A 22,777-nucleotide genomic window follows, 5' to 3' on the forward strand; every position below is an offset into this window, starting at 1 on the left:
CTGGAGGTGATCCAAAACATTCAATAGAAACTTTCAGTGGAAGAACATTTCAATCCCTCTGCAATGAATGTGTTTGATTGCAAATTGGAACCGACACAGAATGAGATGAACATGATATGCAAACACAAATACAGAGAGAGAGAGAGAGAGAGAGAGAGAGAGAGAGAGAGAGAGAGAGAGAGAGAGAGAGAGAGAGAGAGAGAGAGAGAGAGAGAGAGAGAGAGAGAGAGAGAGAGAGAGAGCGAGAGNAGAGAGAGAGAGAGAGAGAGAGAGAGAGAGAGAGAGAGAGAGAGAGAGAGAGAGAGAGAGAGAGAGAGACTATCAAAAAACATACATTATGAAGTGACAGAACCCTTAACAAACTGATGGATGCATCTCATTTCACATGAATCCCTGCCTGCAATAGCGGTGAAGTAAAAACAAGCTGCATATCTTTCAGGTTAGTTCCTACTAGTCATTAACTGAGCATTCTCATCTGTCATTCTGAAACATTGTTTTTTAAACTCTGCTCCAACCCCACCCAAACCTTCAGTGTACTTTCATTGCTAATGGCCTGGTTCGTCTTTTAGAGCAAATTACAGACAGAAGTGTTTCATTATTTAATTTAGCTGACATTATTTTTTTAGCATGTTTTTATTTCAGTCTCTCATGAGTTTCCTAAATGTTTGCCTTATTGTGAGGACTTTACAGACACAGATGTAGCTGCAGCTGTTGTAAAATTTTACAAGTTACACAATGGCAACAGTCTTTGTAGTTATTACAAGAATGCAGTGAGGAAATTATTTCAGATTATGGAAAACATACACTTCCTTCATGCCTTTGTAATCAAATAGTTCTCATTCAAACAGTCCACACCCATCCCTCATCTACTTTAAATTCTAAAATAAAATCTGCCATCACATCAAAATTATAATCACATTCTTGGCAGTCTCTGTGACATTTTATCAGAGTTACATTGAAGTAAAGTAAATTACTTTCGTATGTGACACTCTGAACAATGTTATTCAATGTTAGTAAGACCCAGCCCTATAGTATAAGATGAATGAACCAGTCAGTTATGCCATGAAGTGTTTTGTATATATTCAACAGTTGTTAATCTAGACTTTAGTTACTGTGTCCATAGAACATACTCTGTATACAGAGTAATGTAGTCTATGGAAGCCCTGAACCGCAACGTGAAAAATAAATAATTGTGGGGAGAAAATTTAAACAGTGTCTTTGATCTTTCCTGAGCCTAAGTCCGAAGACTTTCTCTCTCTCTCTCTCTCTCTCTCTCTCTCTCTCTCTCTCTCTCTCTCTCCCTGAAACTCTTTTTTCGCTGTGTGAAATTTTTTTTGAAGAGTGAAAAAAAGAGAGAAAAAAGCCATTTAAACTTAATTTGTATTTAGCAATTTAACTTGTTAAAATGAAACAGTTTAGCAATGGAGGAATTCAGACACCTTCATCCAAGTGCATTTAAGGTACAGTATACATTTTTGTGTTTACATTAATAGAAACCTAAACCTCCATTTACATTTTTTTATTTGATTTCTACAAAATTACAATTCCATGGACATTTCTTTGGCATAAATCTAAAAAGATCTAAAATAACAAAGAATTGTACACAAATGTAAGAAAATATTGGTTTTAGCTTATTGAGGTATATCATACAAGCCAAGAAACAGTCATTTAATTCATAATCATTAATAAATATTGTGTTTTTTTCACTCACAGTTAAAGCGGGTCTGTACACATTTGTATTAAAGGGTATTACAGAAAGACAACCAAACACCAGTATAGATTTTTTTGGATTGTAAAACTTGAAATGATAAATAAAATACTCTTACAACATCCACATCTTACTTGCTTAATCAAGGCCATACTGTACAGCAGCCTGTGGAGAGAAATGAATAAGCAGAACTGGCTTTCTAAAGTCACTGCGCTCAAGCTGAAAGAGGCTCATAGGTGTGGAAGTGAATCCCTTTAGAACAGGTGATCTTCATCACAGCTCCATTCAGACTGTCATCTGTTATGATTCGAAGCATTCCTTCCGCAATCAGAGATGGTCTGTAGAAATACCAACAGACACAGTAGAAATTATTATTTTCAGTCATCTGTTTTGCTATATGAAATTAACAAACTTTACACACATTTGGCCTTTTTACAAGTTTTTAGATGTCACAAGTACAGTCGAATCCTATGGTTACATCCTATGGCATTACAATTTGCATATTTACAAGGTTAATAACATGTATTAAGGAAACAACTTGCTGGTGATGCATACAAAGTCCGCTTGAAAAAAAAAGCGATTTTTTTAGTCCAAGCCTCCACTTTCTTCAAGAGAGAACACTTTCTCAACAGCTGTTTTTTTACTATTTATTTATATCACACTTTTATGTGAAGCATGGTCTCCAGGCTTATTGTATTCCAAAAAAAAATCTCTTTATTGTCACACATCATGTACACAAGTGTACTGATGGTGAAATTCTTAGGTACAAGACTCTTGGCCATGGCAGTACAAGCAACAAGATATGAAAATGTACAATATACATAAACAACAATATACATACATTTACACAATAAATAATAGACAATTGTACATAATATACAGTACACACATTTCCATAATATACACATAGTACACTGTATTGTCAAGGGACTTATGGATGTATGTATAAATATATATACAACTTCCAGTGATGTATACTGTAAGTGTTTGCTTTGTTGTTGGTGCAGAAGAGAAGATGGAGCTGCATGTTGGTGGGTGGGCATCGTTTGCTGTCTGGAGTTCAGCAGTCTGATGGCCTGCGAGAAGAAGCTGTCTCGCGTTCTGCTGGTTCGGGTCCTGATGCTGTGATACCGTCTGCCTGATGGTAGCAGCGAGAAGAGTTCATGGCTCGGGTGGCAGGAGTCTCTGATGATCTTCCATGCTTTCCTCACACATCGCTGGTTGTAGATGTCCTGGAGGGAGGGAAGCTCACCTCCAACGATGTGCTGGGCCATCCGAACTATTCTCTGCAGGGCTTTCCGGTTGAGAGCGGTGCAGTTCCCGTACCAGGCGGTGATGCAGCCAATCAGGATGCTCTCCACAGTGAAACTGTAGAACTGTCTGAAGATTTTTGAGCTCAGACCGAATTTCTTCGCCTGAGGAAGAAGAGATGCTGGTGGGCCTTCCTCACTACTGACTGTGTGTGGGTAGTCCAGGTGAGGTCTTCTGTGATGTTTACGCCTAGGAACTTGAAGCTGCTGACCCGCTCAACTGGAGTCCCGTCGATGGTGATGGGAGGCTGCTCACTGGTCCGCCTCCTGAAATCCACCACCAGCTCCTTGGTTCTTACTGATGTTCAGAGAGAGGTTGTTGTTGTGACACCAGTTAGTCAGGGTGTGCACCTCCTCTCTGTAGGCTGATTCATCGTTGTCGGTGATCAGACCTACCACCATTGTGTCATCCGCAAATTTGACGATGACGTTGGAGCTGTGCATGGCTACACATTCATGCGTGTACAGGGAGTACAGGAAAGGACCGAGAACACAGCCCTAAGGGGCTCCAGTATTGAGGGTCAGCGGGGAGATGTTGCTGCCTACTCTCACCACTTGCCGTCTGCCTGTCAGGAAGTCCAGGATCCAGCTGCACAGAGAATTGTTCAGACCTAGAGCCCGGAGTTTCACTACAAGCTTAGAGGGCACTATGGTATTAAACTCTGAACTGTAGTCAACGAACAGAATTCTCACATATGCGTTCCTCTTGTCGAGATGGTAAAGAGCAGTGTGCAGGGAGATGGGAAAGAGCAGTGTGCAGGGTGAAGGCAATTGAATCGTCAGTGGAGCGGTTATTGCGGTAGACGAACTGTAGTGGGTCGAGTGATGCTCCGGCGCGTGAATATCCGCAAAGCCACAGGACCAGACGGCATTCCTGGCCGTGTCCTTAAAACATGCGTTCACCAACTAGCTGGAGTCTTCACAGACATTTTTAACCTCTCCCTTTCCCTGTCTGTTGTCCCCCAATGTTTCAAAACATCCACCATTGTGCCAATACAAAAGACACCCAAAGCTTCTTGCAGGAATGACTGGCGCCCTGTCGCTCTGACTCCCATCATCAGTAAGTGCTTTGAGAAGCTTCTGCTCTGTATTACGAGTATCACTCGACCAGCATCCAATATCTTAACAATGCATTTTCTTTTCTGGTCACCTGAGATGTTGATATTAGTATTATTTGCTATTTGCCTTTAGCATGCAATGTTATGATACATTTGTCAGTCTCTCAACGTTATGATACTCTTCCTTTTTGGTCTTTTGGTCGCTAGAGGGCGTATTGGTTCTGCTGTGTATATTTCTCTTCTGTGTGTTCACATGTTGAAATTAAGCGACAGGTGCAATGAATTACCTTTGATGAATTGATGGATAAAAGCTGGTTGATCTTCAATGACGGAGGAAGAGGGGAAAACCGAAAGGAAGAAGTTCCCAGATCTCTCCAGCACCAGCTTTAGTGGGTCATGTTAAACTTTATGATTTGGCTTTGTTCTTTTGTTTGATCTAAGGATCTTTACTTTTAAATAAATATCTTTTTCTAATGAAACTAAATTTACGTGCCCTCCCCATTCATGTTACACTACTTCGAGCCGGGTAGTTGTAACATGTGGGGGCTTGTCTTAAAAGGCTGGGAGAAAAGAAGTTTGGAGACTGTAGAAATTCCTAAAAAGGGGAATGCGGTGTAAATTAGTATATCATTGGAAATGATGAGATTAGATTATTTACTTATTTTCTGGTTTTGGAGAGAGATAATAAATTTGTTGTTAGTATTTGATTAAGTGGCGTGAACGTGGCAATTGCATATGTTAAAGCAAGAACAATGGGTATATTGTGGTTTAGACCGCAGGAGCTAAAACTAACCCGTGTTAGGTATAGAGCGATTAACGCTGTTTTTTGTTTTAGTTTATTATTTTAGTTTTTTTGTTTTTGGTGTGTTGGACGCGGGTAGACTGCTCTGTGTAGCAGTTGAGCTGCATGTGGGTGCACTGAAGAGGTTAGGGTTGAATTAGTTTAATTATACGGGATAGCTCATTTTTGTTAACAATCCCATTTTTTTTAAATGTCTTCTTGCGTAATTGCAAACTATGCCTGGATCATGCTAATCGAACACTAAAATAAAATAAAAATTGGTGATTCGATTTTTGATACAGTTGATTCCTAGATATTATTGAGATTAGGATTATTTTTGGGATTATATTATTGACTACTCCTTCCGGAAGAAAAACTTGAATGTTTTACAAAAGATCAGTTGCGTAAAGTAAGCGAACATTTTAATATTGAAGTGGCATTGCCGAAAACAGCTAAGGTAAAACAACTTCGTAAAGCGATCAAAGAGAAATTGGTGGAAAACATCTTGGTTACGGATGTAATCTCTGTTCCCTGATGGAGGGAACGAGATGTTGCGTCGAACCGACAGATGGGGTTTGACTTGAGAACCTATCATCTTCTGACTAACTTTGAAAAGGCCAATGAAATTGCCTGAGAGCATTTCTTGACATTCCCCCTGGGGCTTGATGAAGCAGATCGAACCCAAAGTCCCTCTGTCTCGGTCCCTGGGAGCCTGGCTAGAGCTTCCCAAATCGTCACAGTGGCTAGGGAATACGATCCGTTTCGGCTACGCGATCCAATTCGCCAGACGCCCGCCCAAGTTTCGGGGCATCCTCTCCACCTCAGTCAGAGGCAAGGATGCTCCTGTGCTTCGGGCCGAGGTCGCCACCCTTCGAGCTCGTCCTCCATCTGAGATGTTCAGCTGGTTTTACAGCCCGTACTTCATCGTCCCCAAGAAAGGCGGGGGGGGGGGGTGCGCCCCAGAACAGGCACCTACACAAGCTGCCGTTCAGGATGTGCATCATGACGTCTATCAAATGTCAAGATTGGTTCATGTCAATCAACCTGAAGGATGCGTACTTTCATGTCTCGCAGGCATATCAGTGCAGGGGTTCTCCCCTTCGGTCTGTCCCTGTCTCCACGAGTCTTCACGAAGGTCGTGGAAGCCGCCCTCGCTCCCCTCAGGGAGAAGGGCGTGCGTGTACTCCACTATCTCGATGACTGGCTCATCTTGGCACACTCGCAAGATCTGTTGTGTACACACAGGGACATGTTGCTCCGGCACATAGATCGTTTGGGGCTACAGGTCAACCGGGAAAAGAGCAAGCTCTCCCCCGTGCAGAGCATCTTTTTTCTCGGCATGGAACTCGACTCTGTCTCCATGACAGCACGGTGAGCGCGCACAGTCAGTGCTGAATTGCTTGAACCTTTTCAAGCAGCCAGTGGTACCCCTGAAACTACTTCAGAGGCTCCTGGGGCATGGCATCCTCGGCGGGGGTGATCCCCCTCGGGTTGATGCACATGAGGCCGCTCCAGCACTGGCTACAGAGTCGGGTTCCCTGGAGAGCGTGGCACACCGGCAGCAGGCGTAGGGTCCTCACGCCTCACTGCCGACGCACCCTAACCCCCTGGTCTTTAATGATCTTTCTGCAGGTTTCGAGGCACGTCGTGGTGACGACGGACGCCTCCCTGCAGGGTTGGGGTGGAGTTGCTCGATCGGGAACGGGTTGTCCTTCCTACAAGAGAGACTTGAGAGTAATCTCGCCCCTTCCACACTGAAGTGTATGCAGCCGCCATTGCCGCTCATCACGAACCAGTTCCTGGAAAGTCTCTGGGACAGCACGACCTGATCATTAGGTTCCTAAGGGGCGCAAGAAGGCAGAATCTGCCTGGTCCGCGCCCCATACCCTCTTGGGACCTCGAACAGTCCTGGTGGGCCTCCAGAAGCCCCCCCATTGAGCACCTAGGAGATGCCGCTCTTTCTCTTACGATGAAGACAGCTCCCCTGGTGGCGCTCGCCTCCATCAAGAGGGTAGGGGATCTACAAGCATTCTACATATCAACTGATTGCCTAAAGTTCGGGCCTGGAGACTCTCACGTTATCCTGAGATCCCAGCCCGGCTACGTGCCCAAAGTTCCCACCGCTCCCTTTCGGAACCAGATGGTGAACTTGCAGGCGCTCCCCACTGAGGAAGACTCAACCCCATCCGTGCTGTGTCAAGTACGCGCTCTGCGCCTCTACTTGGACAGAGCTCTGAGCAGCCCTTTTTCTGTTTTGGAGGTCAGCAACAGGGGAGAGCTGTCTCCAAACAGAGATTGGCGCACTGGATCACGGACGCCGTCGCTACGTGCCCGCTGGCAGTGAGGGCACACTCCACACGGGGTGTGGCCTCCTCGTGGGCACTGGCGCAAGGCGCCTCTCTGGCAGACATCTGCAGAGCTGCGGGTTGGGCTACGGCCAATACCTCCGCGAGGATCTACAGCCTTCGCGTGGAACCGGTGTCAGCCTGAGTCTTGCCAACAGGTGAGACCAGCGGCCGGTAGGGTGTACGCCTGTGAAAGTGCCTTCGAAAGAAATTTGTTGTTTCTACATTAGTTTGGAGATTAAATGCAAAATTATTAGAATGTAAATGTATATTTAAAAACATTAATGTTATGTGTTATTAATCGTGATTAATCACAGAAAAAAACATGTGGTTAATCGACTGACAGCACAAGATGTCTCATTTAACAAGCGGATAGCTGGGTGTAAAGCACATCACAATTTGATTGTGTGGGTACAAATTGGCTTGGGCAGGTAGATAAAATTTGGGTGGGTTTGGGATCAGTTGGGCGGGTTTTAAACATGTACATTTTATAGGCTAACTATTTAACGAAACCCAAGTGTGGATGTACTCCATCCAATTAGTAATTGTGACTTTACTAAACATGCCCACTTGGCTCCTGTTTGTGTTAACTTGACACAGTCGCAGCTCGCAGGCTAGCCCGCGGCCCCCGCACATTTTGCCAATCACGAGTGATAGCAGCCAGCACTAGTTTGCCAACTGCCATTGAAGAAGAAGCAGCCAGCACTCAGCGGGAAATATAAAGAATCAATATGCCGAAGTCTAAAAATCATAGATGCGTTTTGGCTGGAGGTAGAATCTTTTCAAGATGCTGGAGGAAACAACTGCTTTCAGGATTTAGCACAAGGTGCAATTAAAAACCTCACTCTCCCCATATCCAGTGCTCCCATTGAAAGAGCATTTTCGCAATTCTTACTGCTTAAAGATGACACCAGAAATAAAATGGGATTGCCGATCCTTTCAAGTTTAATGGATGTGCGATTAGGGTTGACACGGAAAGGTTGGACATAGGCTATTCCGTCCTCTCCAACAGCTGTTGGAGAAGTTTGACTCATCCATGTACTAGACAGCTCAGCAAGACTGTACATAGTTCTGAAAAGTTGCATTCAGCTGTGTTCTTCAGCATCCTGTCAAGTTACAACCGACACCCTATTAATGTTCTGCATTTAAAGGGAGGCTAAAGATCTCCCTCTCTCTGTCTGCCTCTCTCGCTCTCACTCTCACACCTGTTTATAATGAATAAAATGTAGTAATAATAAGAGTACAAATAATAATAATTAAAGTAGATAATATAATTTAAATACACATTGTTGAATTAGTTATTAACGAACTGGGTATGCGAATGATCTTTAAACTATTTAAATCTACACTGTAAAAGTGCATTGTGTGTGGTGTGAGGGCAGGGCCAAAGATGTGAACGGTTTATGTTGTCATTTTGCTTTTGTGGTTCTGTTGCTGTATGTCGCTAGCCATAGCATGGTACATTAATTGTGGCATTTAAAATAACCAAATATTGATCAAATATTTTGGCCGGTTTTGTGTGCGTTTGGGCGGGTTTTGGGCTGGAAACCATCAACTCTATCTGGCAACACTGCTCAACAGCATCTTTGTCCTGTGAAAGCCAAGGGAGGGGTGGAGTGAGCCATTGGTTGCAATTTGCAACCCTGCTAAATGCCACTAAACTCTCCACATTGCTCTTTTACGGGTATTGTTTACCCAAAAATGACAATTCTGTCATCATTTATTCAGGTACACTGACATTCTGCATTTTGCATTCCAGAGAACAAAGCAATACATCTGTGACAAAGCACATGTATATTTAAAGGGTTTCATCAAAAAATAAAAATTCTGTCATCATTTACTCACCTTCGAGACCAAATCTGTATAAATGTCTTTGTTCTGATAAACACAGAGAATGATATTTGTAAGAATGCTTATAACCAAACAGTTCTGGGGCACTTTTGACTACCATTACAATTTTTACTATATTGTAGTCAATGGGGTCCAAGAACAGTTTGGTTACAAGCATTTGTCGAAATATCTTTCTCTGTACTCAACCAAACAAAGAAATGTATACAGGTTTGGAACAACTAGAGTGAGTAATTTATGACAGAATTTTCATTTTTGGGTGAACTATCCCTTTAATGAGGTATGATTGGTTCCCTTTCTGTCGGTCTCTCGACGTTGTGTCGAACCGACAGAATGGGGTTTGTCTTGAGAACCTATCATCTTCTGAGTATTTAGAAAATGCCAATGAAAATTGGCGAATGAAATTTGCATGCCGGGCTCCTCCCCGGATGTCCGGGTATAAGAGGGAAGCCGGCGTGCTCATTCATTCACCTTTTGTTCTTCAGAGCCTACGCATCTGATGAGCAGCTTCAGATCTTCGCTGGTCTTCCAGATCTTCGCTGATCTCCCAGTTCTTCGCTGGTATCCTGCTGGAATCTATGACGTGGTACAGCGGACGGTCCCTTCCTGCAGCGACTTTCGCCTGGGCGTCTCGGCAGTTCCAGAAGTGTCCGAGCAATTTTTTCTAAAACAGCAAATTTCTCCAGCGTGGCATGTCCCGCTGTTCTCTTGGGTGCGACGCGCTCATTGAGAAGGAAGGGGATGGACACGATGTCTGTCTCACGTGTTTGGGTCTCCAGCACGCTGAGCCTTCATGGATACATCTTGCCCGCACTGCGGGAAGATGCCTATCCAGACATTGCGGTCACGGGTGGCTGTATTCTTTATGGGTAAAGCCACCCATACTGACTACGGCCCTGCCGCCCGTTTCAGTTAACACCGGGGGTGATATTGGGATCACCGTGAACGTTAGACCGCCAGCCACAGGCTCACGGACCGTTCACGCCCCGTCTCGCTTGTCTGACCATTCCGTAAGAGATGGTCCTACCCCGTCTTGTTCCTCCGCCACGTACTCGGGAGTGCGTGACGAAGATGAGATGTCGATCACAGCATCGGAGGGCGACCTCTTGGCATCCGACCCCGACGATTCCTCGGAGCTCCCTCCCCCGGGGGGACGAGCCCAGGAAGAAGCGGACGTTGAGATGTCAACCATGCTCTTCCGGGCCGCCGCGAGCATTGGGCTGCAGTGCACAGCACCGCCTTTACCCCAGCGCTCGCGGTTGGATACGTGGTACCTGGGGTCTGAGCGCGGCTCCAAGCCGCGCCCAGCGCCGGTCCCGTATTTCCCGGAGGTACATGAGGAGCTGAGTAAGACTTGGAACGCGCCCCTCACGGCTCGTTCCAGTCAGAAAGGCTCAGTCGCCCTTACTTCCCTCGATGGTGGGGCGGCCAGGGGCTATGTCGAGATCCCCCAGGTGGAGCGTGCTGTCGCGGTGCACCTATGCCCGCAGACAGCGGCCACCTGGAGGGCTCGGCCTAGACTCCCATCCAAGGCGTGTAAGTTTTCGGCATCGCTGGTGTCGAAGGCTTACATGGCTGCGGGTCAGGCCGCCTCCTCCCTCCACGCCATGGCCATCCTGCAGGTGCACCAGGCCAAGGCGTTGAAGGAGCTCCACGAGGGTAAGACCGACCCAACGGTTATGCAGGAACTCCGTACCGCCACTGATCTCGCTCTACGGGCGACTAAGGTGACGGCACGGGCCTTGGGTCGGGCGATGTCCACCATGGTGGTCCAAGAGAGGCACCTCTGGCTCAACCTTGCGCAGATGCGGGACGCTGAGAAGGTTCGCTTTCTCGACGCCCCCATCTCGCAGGGAGGGCTGTTTGGTGACACCGTTGAGGATTTCTCTCAGCAGTTCTCAACGGTGAAGAAGCAGACGGAGGCTATCAAGCACATCTTGCCCCGCCGTGACTCGGCCGTCGTCAGGCCTCCGAGATCCCGAGCGGCGTCTGCTTCCCGGCAGCCCCGGACCTCATCGACTCCGGATCCGGCTCCAGTGCCCCCTTCTCAGGCTGCCTCCCGGAGAAGGACGTCGAAGAGGAAACCGCCTCCCCGTCAGCAGCCGTCGCGGAAGCAGAAGCGGCCCTGACGGAGAGACCCCAGGGAGATTGAGAGTACCATCGGGCCCGATTCCAGCCATCACATCGCTGGATCGGAGAGGGACGGTTCCTGCCCCGTCCTTCCATCAGCTGGTCCCCCCCGGGGGGCCAGCGCCCACTTCCTCACGAAAGGAGCTTCCTCTCTCTCTGGGTATTCACAGCCGTTCCCACCCTCTGGTCGACGGTGGACGGCAACTCGACGTTGCGTCATGGCGAAGCGCAATGTCGAGTATAAACACTGGCCTTCAGCACTCTCAGACAGACAGTGCGTCGAGCCAGACAATCGCCAGGCAGGAAAAACAGCAGAGCCGATCTCCTCCCCGGGGGTCCTCCCTCGGCAAGGAATCCGTACTGCTAGCCATCGAACCACCCTCCGGGGGGACGATGAAGCAGATCAAACCTCTAGTCCCCCTGTCACAGTTTCTGGGTGCCTGGTCTCAGCTTCCCAGACTGTCAGGTTGGCTGAGGAAGACGATCCGTCTCGGCTACGCGATTCAGTTCGCGAAACGTCCGCCCAAGTTCCGGGGCATCCTCTTTACCTCAGTCAGAGGCAGGGATGCCCCCGTGCTTCGGGCGGAGGTCGCCTCCCTTCTGGTGAAGGGAGCGATCGAGCCCGTCCCACCGGCCGAGATGTTCAGCGGGTTCTACAGCCCGTACTTCATTGTCCCCAAGAAAGGCGGGGGGTTGCGCCCTATCTTGGATTTCCGTGTTCTGAACAGGCACCTACACAAGCTGCCTTTCAGGATGGTCACGCAGAAGCGCATCCTGGCGTCAGTCAGGCGTCAGGACTGGTTCATGGTAATCGACCTGAAGGATGCGTACTTTCATGTCTCGATCCTCCCTCGACACCGGCCGTTCCTGCGGTTCGCGTTCGAGGGACAGGCATATCAGTACAGGGTCCTCCCCTTCGGTCTGTCCCTGTCTCCACGTGTCTTTACGAAGGTCGTGGAGGCCGCCCTTCTTCCCCTCAGGGAAGAAGGTGTGCGGGTACTCAACTATCTCGACGACTAGCTCGTCTTGGCTCACTCGCAAGAGCTGTTGTGTACACACAGGGACCTGGTGCTCCGGCACATAGATCGGTTGGGGCTACAGGTCAACTGGGAAAAGAGCAAGCTCTCCCCCGCGCAGAGCATCTCCTTTCTCGGTATGGAACTCGACTCTGTCTCCATGACAGCACGACTGACTACAGAGCGTGCCCAGTCAGTGTTACGCTGCCTGAAGCATTTCAGGCAGCCGGCGGTCTCCCTGAAACAATTTCAGAGGCTCCTGGGGCACATGGCATCCTCGGCGGGGGTGGTCCCCCTCGGGTTGATGCACATGCGACCGCTCCAACACTGGCTACAGAGTCGGGTTCCTTGGAGAGCGTGGCACACCGGCAGCAGGCGTATGGTCATCACGTCCTTCTGTCGGCGCACCCTAACCCCTTGGTCATCGATGGCCTTCCTACGGGAGGGGGTACCCCTAGGGCAGGTATAAAGGCACAAGGCACGTCGTGGTAACGACGGATGCCTCCATTCAGGGCTGGGGTGCTGTGTGCAACGGGCACGCAGTTGCGGGGTGGTGGATGGGCCCCCGCCTGCGATGGCACATCAACTGCCTAGAGTTGTGGGCTGTGCTACTTGCGCTGAAGAGGTTCCAACCCTTCGTGCAGGGCAGACACGTGCTGGTCCGGTTGGACAGCACAGCTGCCGTGGCGTATATCAACCATCAGGGTGGTATTCGATCACGGCAGCTAACACGACTCGCCTGACGCCTCCTCCTGTGGAGTCAGCAGGTGATCAGCTCCCTGCGAGCCATACACATCCCGGGCGACCTGAACCAGACAGCAGACAGGCTCTCTCGTCAGTTGTCACCTCGCGGAGAGTGGCGACTCCACCCTCACGCGGTTCAGCTCATATGGGAGCAGTTCGGTCGGGTGCAGGTGGACCTGTTTGCCTCCCCGGACTCCACCCATTGTCCGCTTTGGTACTCCCTATCCGACGGTCCCCTCGGTACGGATGCCCTTGCGCACAGCTGGCCGCGGGACAAGAGGAAATACGCCTTCCCCCCAGTGAGCCTCATTGCACAGACCCTGTGCAAGGTCAGGGAAGAGGAGCATCAAGTGCTACTAGTTGCGCCCTATTGGCCCAACCGGACTTGGTTCTCAGAGCTGGTGAGCCTGACAACAACTCCCCCCTGGCCGATTCCCTTGAGGAAGGACCTCCTTTCTCAGGGGAAGGGCACGTTTTGGCATCCCAGGCCAGACCTCTGGAGCCTCCATGTCTGGCCCCTGGACGGGACGAGGAGATCCTGAGCGACCTACCCCCGGCGGTGGTAGAGACCCTCATACAGGCTAGGGCTCCGGCCACTAGGAGACTGTATGCCTTCAAGTGGCGCATCTTCTCGTCTTGGTGCTCTTCTCACGGAGAAGACCCGCAGAGATGCTCGATCAGGTACGTACTGTCCTTTCTCCAGGAGAGACTTGAGAAGAACCTCTCCCCTTCCACACTGAAAGTGTATGTTGCCGCTATAGCCGCACATCACGACCCAGTTGCTGGTAAGTCTCTAGGGCAGCACGACCTGGTCACCAGGTTCCTGAGGGGCGCGAGACGGTTGAATCCGCCTCGCCCGCGCCCCGTACCCTCTTGGGACCTCGAAGTGGTCCTGGAGGGCCTCCAGAGGCCCCCCTTCGAGCCCCTAGGAGAGGCCGATCTTTCTCGCCTGTCGATAAAGACGGCCCTCCTGGTAGCGCTCGCCTCCTTCAAGAGGGTAGGGGACCTACAAGCATTCTCTGTGTCCTCGGGTTGCCTAGAATTCGGGCCTGGAGACTCTCACGTTATCCTGAGACCACGGCCCGGCTACGTGCCCAAGGTTCCCACCACTCCCTTCCGGGACCAGGTGGTGAACTTGCAGGCGCTCCCCACCGGGGAGGAAGACCCAACCCCTTCCGTGTTGTGTCCAGTACGCGCTCTGCGCCTCTACTTGGACCGCACGCAGGGCTTCAGAAGCTCTGAGCAGCTCTTTGTCTGTTTTGGAGGTCAGCAGAAGGGGAGAGCTGTCTCCAAACAGAGACTGGCGCACTGGATCGTGGATGCCATATCCTTGGCATACCGGTCGCAAGATCGCCCCTGCCCCTTAGGAGTTAAGGCGCACTCCACTCGGGGTGTCGCCTCCTCGTGGGCACTGGCTCAGGGCGCCTCTCTGGCAGACATCTGCAGAGCTGCGGGTTGGGCTACGCCCAATACCTTCGCGAGGTTCTACAACCTCCGCGTTGAACCGGTGTCAGCCCGCGTCCTGCAGGGCAACAGGTAGGACCGGCAGCCGTTGGGCGTACGCCTGCGGAAGCCCTTCCCCCTTCGGGGGGAGCAGTGGCGATCCAGCCTCACTTCTTTCCCCTCGGGTAAAGAACAGGCATTCCATCCATCACTAAGCACCCTTCCAGGGGACAGGCTGGGCAGAGCAGCCCTGCCCCCTTAGGCCGGGGAACAGTTGAGTTATCTCCCACATAGCTCTAACCGGACCTAGTGCTCCAGACGTGGTAACACCCCCTCCGTGGGCTGTTCCGTCTGATGTATCCTCATGAATGGTTCCCACCTTGGCAACCCATGACCTCCCCAGGTGGACTCCCACCTTGCGGTTAACTCCTGCAGTCCGCACATTCCTCCCATGAGTTCTCCCCTGATGGTGAGACCATGTGGTGTCTCCACTAATTCCTCCCTACGGTAGGTAGTGGCCTCTGCAGCGTTTTTCCCCCCGGGGGGGGAATAATGCTTACCCAGTGGCCCGTACGGTGCCGGGCGGCTTCTCGCCATTTAGAGAATCAGGCCTCCGCCCGTGACGGCCGGCGTTAGGGGGCTTCCCAACTTTTTGTGGAAAGCTCTGGGTCCCCCTTCCTCTCCACTGGAAGGTCATAATTTCGCGCTAGCGTGTTCGTCTGACTCGCCCAGGCCAGTCAACGTCGCTCCGCAGAGATTGTGACGCGGCTCAGTGCTGTGGCGTTTTCCATAGGAACCCCATTCTGTCGGTTCGACACAACGTCGAGAGACCGACAGAAAGGGAACGTCTTGGTTACGGATGTAACCTCGGTTCCCTGATGGAGGGAACGAGACGTTGTGTCCCTCATGCCACAACACTGGCCGCCCACCCCAGCGGTCGGGGGAGGATGCTTTAGGCTCCTCAGACCAAAGGTGAATGAATGAGCACGCCGGCTTCCCTCTTATACCCGGACATCCGGGGAGGAGCCCGGCATGCAAATTTCATTCGCCAATTTTCATTGGCCTTTTCTAAATACTCAGAAGATGATAGGTTCTCAAGACAAACCCCATTCTGTCGGTTCGACACAACGTCTCGTTCCCTCCATCAGGGAACCGAGGTTACATCCGTAACCAAGACGTTTTCTGGTGCTAAACAATTCACTTTAACATTCTAGCAGCGGATGTTTCATTTTGGGCAACTGCAAATAGAGCAGTAACTCAGGATTAAATAAGTGTTATATATTGCTGAACTGAGGAAACCCAGCGAATAAGATGTTGAAAAACAGGCAAACACTCTCTATAACAATGTAATTCATTTGATTTTCTAGATTCACTTGGAAGCTTATCTTCAATTTTATCACTTGCAATCTTATCTTCACTGTGTTCATATCAAGCAACTCGTCCCTAGTGTGCCTAACAAGAGCTTGAGAAAGACATAACAATTATTTCTGGTGCAGAAAGACATAACAAACATCTGAGTAGAAAACATTTCCAGTTCAATGACACATGAATATAGGACCAGCTATGTAATAATACTTTAAGTCAGGGTGGAGGAGTTTAAGACCGTTTAAATGTATGTCGTAAATTTACTTTTTAATCCACCTCATTGGGTGGTGCAGATTGAGAGCCTAAACTTTCCATCAAACACAAAAACTGCAGTGCATTGACGGTTTAAAACTGATCCACTGATTATTTGCATGCCGCATTAAAAAGGTCTCATAAGAAAGCTGACCAATGCTGTCCACTCAGACAAATTGTTTATTCCTCAAAGACTAAACACAACACAAACTACAAACGTCTCCAAAAAACCTGCCACAACAATCCCAAATAGAACTTTCCAGTTAGTAATTTTGTGAAGACACGCTTTTGAGCAGCATGCTTTTGTTGTTTGCTTTAATATACAGTAGTAAAAAAACAGGTAGCTCAGCCAAACTGCTTACTTAAGAATGCCATACTTGTCCATCCTCTGCTTGAATTCATCTTTGTACTTGACAAACTTTCCCATTGTTTCCTCATGCTCGACTGTGCGAAGCAGTTGGGTGTCCACGAAGGCTGGGCACAGTGTGTTGATCCTCACTCCATAATTGCCCTGCTCAGATGCGTCCTGCCGACAACAAAACGTGTCCAAACACGGTCAGCCTAAATTACACACACAGCGCAAAGAATGCGTCAACATACAGGGGTGAGAGATCTTATCTGTGAGCAAATACATCTATTCTCTTGTGGGGAAATAGCTGTGCTTGTTAACTGCTGAAAACCGTATTAGATCAGTCGGTTTGGTGAAATGCAGATGACTGGAACATACTACTTTTTAAAGGAAAAGCACTTACAAATGTTTGCAATAAACTTTATTGAGGGTATACGTAGTTGGTGTGCTTACCGCCAAGGCTCGTGAAAATCCAATAACCCCATGCTTTGTTGCTGTATACACCGGCTGGTGAGGAGAATGGAGAAATGCTGTGAGGAAACAAAGCAAATGTGAATTCAGTAAAGTACAGTAACAGTAACTAAAACTTATTCTGTTTTGAAATTATAATGTGTCATCATTTTCTCACCCTCAAGTTTTTCCAAACCCATTTAAGGGTCTTCCATGAAACACAATGGGAAGTTACTCTCCACAATATTAGAATATTGGCTCTGTTCCATACAATGCATAAAGAATTGCAATGACTTAAAGGGAACCCAGGGTATAGAGAGATGTATGGCTTAATATGTTGTAATAGCCTTACACTAGAAGCATTTGTTGTTAGAAACACATAAAATATTTTCATTTCTTTAAAAAAAACCTAAATGTAATACTCATTGTAACCTAAGGAGGCCGCCATGTTCTTTTTCGATGACGTAAAGTAGTTACACGCACAGGCAGCCAAACTGAACACAGACACACTAATCAGTTCTTCAGTAAATATAAGGTGCTGTGTGATAATAAAATATATAAAAATAATAATAAAATAATAAAGAAAGAAAATAAAGACGCTATTTGGTGTATTTTCAGACATTTTAATATTGTTGGTCAGAAACAATACAAACATACATATAACCAAAATCATTGCGAATTTAAGATATACACGATGTTTTTAGCCATTATAAAATGCATTTTTCTCTCTCTCGGTCATTAGCTGATGGGGGCTAATATCCACGTGTGCTCTAATACAGAATAAATAACCAAACCGCAAGCATCTTATTATTGTGTTTATCAGCATATTCTCATAATGTATAAAGTATATCATAACGGTGGATGATGATGTCTTAAATAGTCTTAACTGTCTTAAAGACGGTAGTTTAAAGCTATGATTTAATGAAATGTTTACCTTGAACAAATGCTTACTGAACACATTCTTCTTTTATGGCAGGCATGCTGGCTTGTCAAGAGGACATACCGTCACCTACTGTCCCTGTGTATTTATATATCTGATCTTACGTTTGACGTCTCATATTTTACTGGTTTGGAAAATGTGTGTGCTTCGCTGTAGCGTTAAGAGAACAGGTTTAGGTTGCAACCATTTGACGTCACGGATTTTGATGCAAAAAAATGGCGGCCTCCGAGTAAAAATAAGTTTATGAATACTGTGACAGTTACACTGTTTTTTAATTTCACATTTATAAAGTCAATGGCATTGTTAAAATATTAAGCCATACATCTCTCTATACCCAAGGTTCCTTTTAAATCCCAAAAGCACTAAAGACCTCATGAGATTTGTGTGCTACAGTGGAGAGTACGATTTTTCCGTTTTACTTTAAAGGTCCAGTGTGTAATTTTTCTATTGACAGATGTAGACATAAATGCAATATTATATACATAACTATGTCTTCAGATGTGTATAAAGACCCTACATGATGAAGCGTTATGTTTTTATTACCTTAGAATGAGATATTTCTATCTACACACACCGCGGGTCCCTTGCATGGAAATTACCATGTTGTTTCTACAGTACCCCTAAATGGACAAACTGCTGTAAAGAGTGCAATGTAAAAAAGGATGGAGTTGTATTATTGCAGCTCTACGTGTATAGTGAGTAAATGATGATAGCCTTTTAATGTTAGGATATAGTATTCCTTACAGATTTTTAACCACCCCTCTGTACTTCAAGGTCTCCTAAAAGGTCTGTTTGGTTAAAAAACAGTGTTTTCTTCATATTGAGACCGCAACAAAACTAAGCCTTTGAATGATTACCAATACCATAGTCATGGAAAAAGTTTGAATCTTCCAAACATTTCTTTCATTTAAGCATGAAAGATTGAATGGCTGTTGAGACCGGTTAAAACAAAGCAGATTTTGGAAAACATTAAGAACTGAGGACAAATTCCTAAGTGAATGCTCTAAACTTCAGCAAATTTCTCTGGATAATCGACCTAAATATGGTTTTAAATATCCGCAATGAACTTATTTAATGTAGAATGTTAATATAGCGCTCCAACGAGGGAACGTTTCCCTTAGCTTTCAGACTTTGTTATGATAAACAAACTTTAAAGCTGCATCAAATCCAAGCAGTCAAGAGCGCCAGGGCCACATACATAAGACAGCACTTACAATCAAACAGTTCTTGTGTGTTCTGAATAAACAAATCTAAACATTAATGCACATCCAGTCAGTGAACAACCCACTTTAACACAAGAGAAGACTCTTGTCTGTAAACATGTTAATTGAGGAGTAAGATCTAAATCAAACAATGAGGTCATGCTGCAGAGACATGTTCCCATTCATCCTGGTTAATTTTCGGTGAATAAGTGCCAAAAACGTTCTGTTTATCCAAACTCTCTCCCTACTCTATAAAACCAGATGCTAGGATTATACACAGGATTACTCCACACCGCCGCTGGAGAAACATGTGCCAACAAAAACTGCATTGTTATTAACTGTAAATGATGGGTATTTAGTACTATAGAGCATAAAGTGGTATTGCATGTGTGTAAATATACTACAGTTTAGGGTCACCTGACTCAAATGTTCCTTGTGATCTTATAAACGTTAAAACCGAATGTTCACAAGTTTACTATAAAGGTGGAAAAGTATGTAGCCCTAAACTTGTGAATCTATTCTGTTCTCTGTGTCTTAACATAAAGGTTCCACAGTTTTCTTCTGCTTTTAAACTGTTCTTCACACAACTTCATGTTTTGTTGAGCACAATGTTAAACCTGACTATCCAGTAGGCAAGAAAGCTTTAAATTAATTCCAGGATAAAATATAGGTGTGTTGTCTACTACCGTGTCTATAAGTTTGCATTATAAATAAAACCTTTTCAACAAAAAACCTTTTCATTTGCTTATTTCATATCACATAACACTAACAAGAAATGTAATACATGTGTGGTTAAACATCAACAAAACCAAGCTTACAGCATTTGAGAGTAAGCAAGAGCTGCCAAATCACCAAAGCCTGTTTCAATTCCAAATTGTAAAAGGCTTTCTTGAGTGCGGTAAGAGTTATAACGAGTTCGCTGTCAGCCATGGCCTCCATTCATCATCCACACACATACAATACCATATTTTGTATCTTCCCTTGAGTTTAATACAGTACACAGTCCTCTAACAGCTAAATGGTGCCATAACACAAGGTATCGGATGGCACATGGATAACTATCATTATTTTGTTAGGATTACAGTTCTGCCTCTCATTTACGATTGTAGGACGTTTTTGGCATTCGCGGTAGTGTTCAAGTTAAAAAGCTGGTGGTATTTCCCATGCTTAGGGCTACGAGAGAAACTTGTGGTCGGTTGGGCGGTTGTTTTCTCTACCAGATCACCAAGGCAGAGATGGAGGGTTTAAACAGTATCAAATGAGTGGAAAGTGTCATAAGCTAACATGGGCTAACACACATGGGAGTAGTGTTTTGCCTTTATTTGTACAGTATAGTGTGAGAGAGGACAGGAAGCGAAGTACCACGAGCTGGGATCTATGCATCTGTGCATTCAAGTTATACATTTTACCTGTACATCTGGAAATTAAAGCCATGGCGCCATGCTCTAGCAAATATTAAAGCAGGCAAATTGTGTGATAAAGGGACAATCCAATCGAAATCTAGCCATAACAACTTTCCTAATAGGATTTGCCTAATGTTTTCACATATCACCTTTGTTAAGACTGTGCTTTTGGAAAAAAGGTGTGTCATAGCGACTAATGAAAATGTGTCTTTTGTATCTTAAATTTTTATTTGTAGACTTGAATAAATGCACAGTAATTATTGTGCAATTTATTATATTTGTGCATTTCAAACAGGAGGTTCAGATCCTTGGCAACAGACACAACAGCAACACTTTCACAAGGTCAAATACAGCGTATCTATATTTACAGTTAGCAAACATTTGGCTTATTGCTATAGTTTGCTAATATGCAAAAAAACAATGTTACGTAACATCCATAAGCACGGCCATTCTGAAACACGTGTTCTACACAATTACACTTATGTTTTTTAAACAAGCATAATGCAGGACTCATGATGAAATAATAAAAATCATACCTGCCATAGATGAGACATTGATAATAACTCCTCCTTCCTTTCCATACTCTTTACTCATGTGTTCCAGGGCTAAATATGTCCCCTTTATGACAGATGTCTGAGAAAGAGAACACAGTTTAAATATGGTGTCATGTTTAGTTTGTTTAATAATAATATTGTACGGACGGTGGTCTGCTATTACAGCCTTGCAATTCTTTTTTAAGTCAATTATCTCTCCATAAGTCTAGCAACTACTTTCAACTTCCTGCAGAGGATCAATAATGATGTTTCTTGCGCAAATGCATACAGTGTGCTGTCAGCATCATAGTGCTGTTGTGAAATCTGTTGGATCAAAAGCCGAGGGGTGGATTGTTTCTTGTGAATTTGTAACTCTTGTGACTGTCTTGTGTTGTTGAATGGTATGCCTGGAGGCATGAAATGTGAAATGATTCACACTCAGCAGTGTAAATCATGAACCGTTTTTGATTAAATGAGGTTGAAGTTTTAACGTAGGCTTAAAATTAAAGAGTTAAAACGTAACCATTTATCAACTAACTAAACTGATTATACTAAAAAAACATAATTGTAAGCTCACCAGGTTTACTTCAATGGTCTGTTCCCAGTTTTTCTCATTGTTGATCCCAGCATTATTGATGACAATATCCAATCGGCCAAACCTCTCGACTGTGTTTTGAAAGGCTTCTAAAATATGACAAAGGTTAAAAACACACAGCTGTCACATCTTCACTTAAATAAACACATGCTATCTTATGTTCAAGTTTTAATCTGAATTAATAATAACAATGCAAAGTGTTGGTAATAGCGCAGCTGTAAAAAGTGGCTATGCATCAAAATCAAGTGAGTTATCCAAGTAAAGCTCAGTAGACTTTGAGATAGCCTACAGCTTGTGTCAGGGTGTATGTGCCCTCACCTGAGTTGCAGCAGCAACATTCCACAAAGAAACATTTAATTAAACTCTACAGTACGTGCGTCATTACAAACACGTTTAACAGGAATAAGCAATGTCTTATCTCTTCACCACCGATTGTTAAAATCTTGTCTTTAAACAGTTATTGAAACTTAAAAAGGCAAACCATCTGATTGTGTTTAAACTACAAAAAACCATGGACATCCCGGGGATGACCTGGGGCAGCATGGATCACTTAGGCTATTACCCGATTCACTTTTTAACAGAAGGCTTCAGGAATAAAGATGCGCTGCACTTACAGGTGCGCACAAAGGAAATCAATAAGTGGAATAATGTTTGTTCAAGAAATTGTTTAAACCTTTGCCCAAACAGAGACTGTGATTCCTTGATGTTATGAATAAACTACAATGGTTTTACCTTCCAGTTTCCCCGCGTCCGTCACGTCACATTGGATAAAAATACAGTTATCCTCTCCATACTGTCCATCTAGATCTCTTTTACATTCTTCGCCAACAGATTGGTTGAGGTCTAGCAGTGCGACCTGAATTGTAAACAAATTAATAAAGTAACGCCAAATAAGTAGACATAAATGGTAGGCCAGGCCTAATAAAATGTGCTGAAGTATACTGTTCTTCAAAAACTTTTCTCCAATAGTGCAATGCGTAAATCCATCTAACATATAAAATAAAATATCAACTGCTAGAATAAAACAACCTTTGCTTCATTCTCCAGGAGAGCTTCAGCTACGGCTCGTCCGATGCCCTGCGCCCCGCCGGTGACCAGAGACACTTTCCCTTCCAAACTCATGCTGCACACCGCCGAGCGCGCAGCGCGCTGCTTTATGTAATCTGGTGCGCTCACAGTCAAAAGGGGCGTGTAGTGCTAAAGTAAACTCAGAAGACCGAGTGTCATTTTACAAACTATAATTTACTCAAGAGATTACTTAAGAGATTTGTAAACGTTCCAAAATTCGTTCCGTAATGCCCTTGG

At 45.8% G+C, this 22,777-nt stretch overlaps 1 protein-coding gene across 2 annotated transcripts; it reads right to left on the reverse strand.

Moving 5' to 3' along the window:
* Window positions 1-290: 290 nt before the first annotated feature.
* On the reverse strand, window positions 291-22,634 carry hpgd (15-hydroxyprostaglandin dehydrogenase). 2 transcript variants are annotated; one of them, XM_057331726.1, is made up of 7 exons: window positions 22,502-22,634; window positions 22,205-22,328; window positions 21,455-21,561; window positions 20,881-20,977; window positions 16,803-16,879; window positions 16,378-16,526; window positions 291-2,046 (listed from the first exon to the last, which is right to left on the reverse strand). In XM_057331726.1, the coding sequence occupies exons 1-7, from the start codon at window positions 22,592-22,594 to the stop codon at window positions 1,923-1,925; spliced, it is 771 nt and encodes a 256-aa protein (XP_057187709.1). In that variant the 5' UTR covers window positions 22,595-22,634; the 3' UTR covers window positions 291-1,922. The 2 variants fall into 2 exon arrangements, with proteins under 2 accessions (XP_057187709.1, XP_057187708.1); XM_057331725.1 differs by having other exon boundaries at window positions 294-2,046; window positions 16,363-16,526.
* Window positions 22,635-22,777: the final 143 nt, after the last annotated feature.

The sequence above is a fragment of the Triplophysa rosa genome, linkage group LG4, assembly GCF_024868665.1.
Source record: "Triplophysa rosa linkage group LG4, Trosa_1v2, whole genome shotgun sequence".
NCBI classification, from domain to species: Eukaryota; Metazoa; Chordata; class Actinopteri; order Cypriniformes; family Nemacheilidae; genus Triplophysa; species Triplophysa rosa.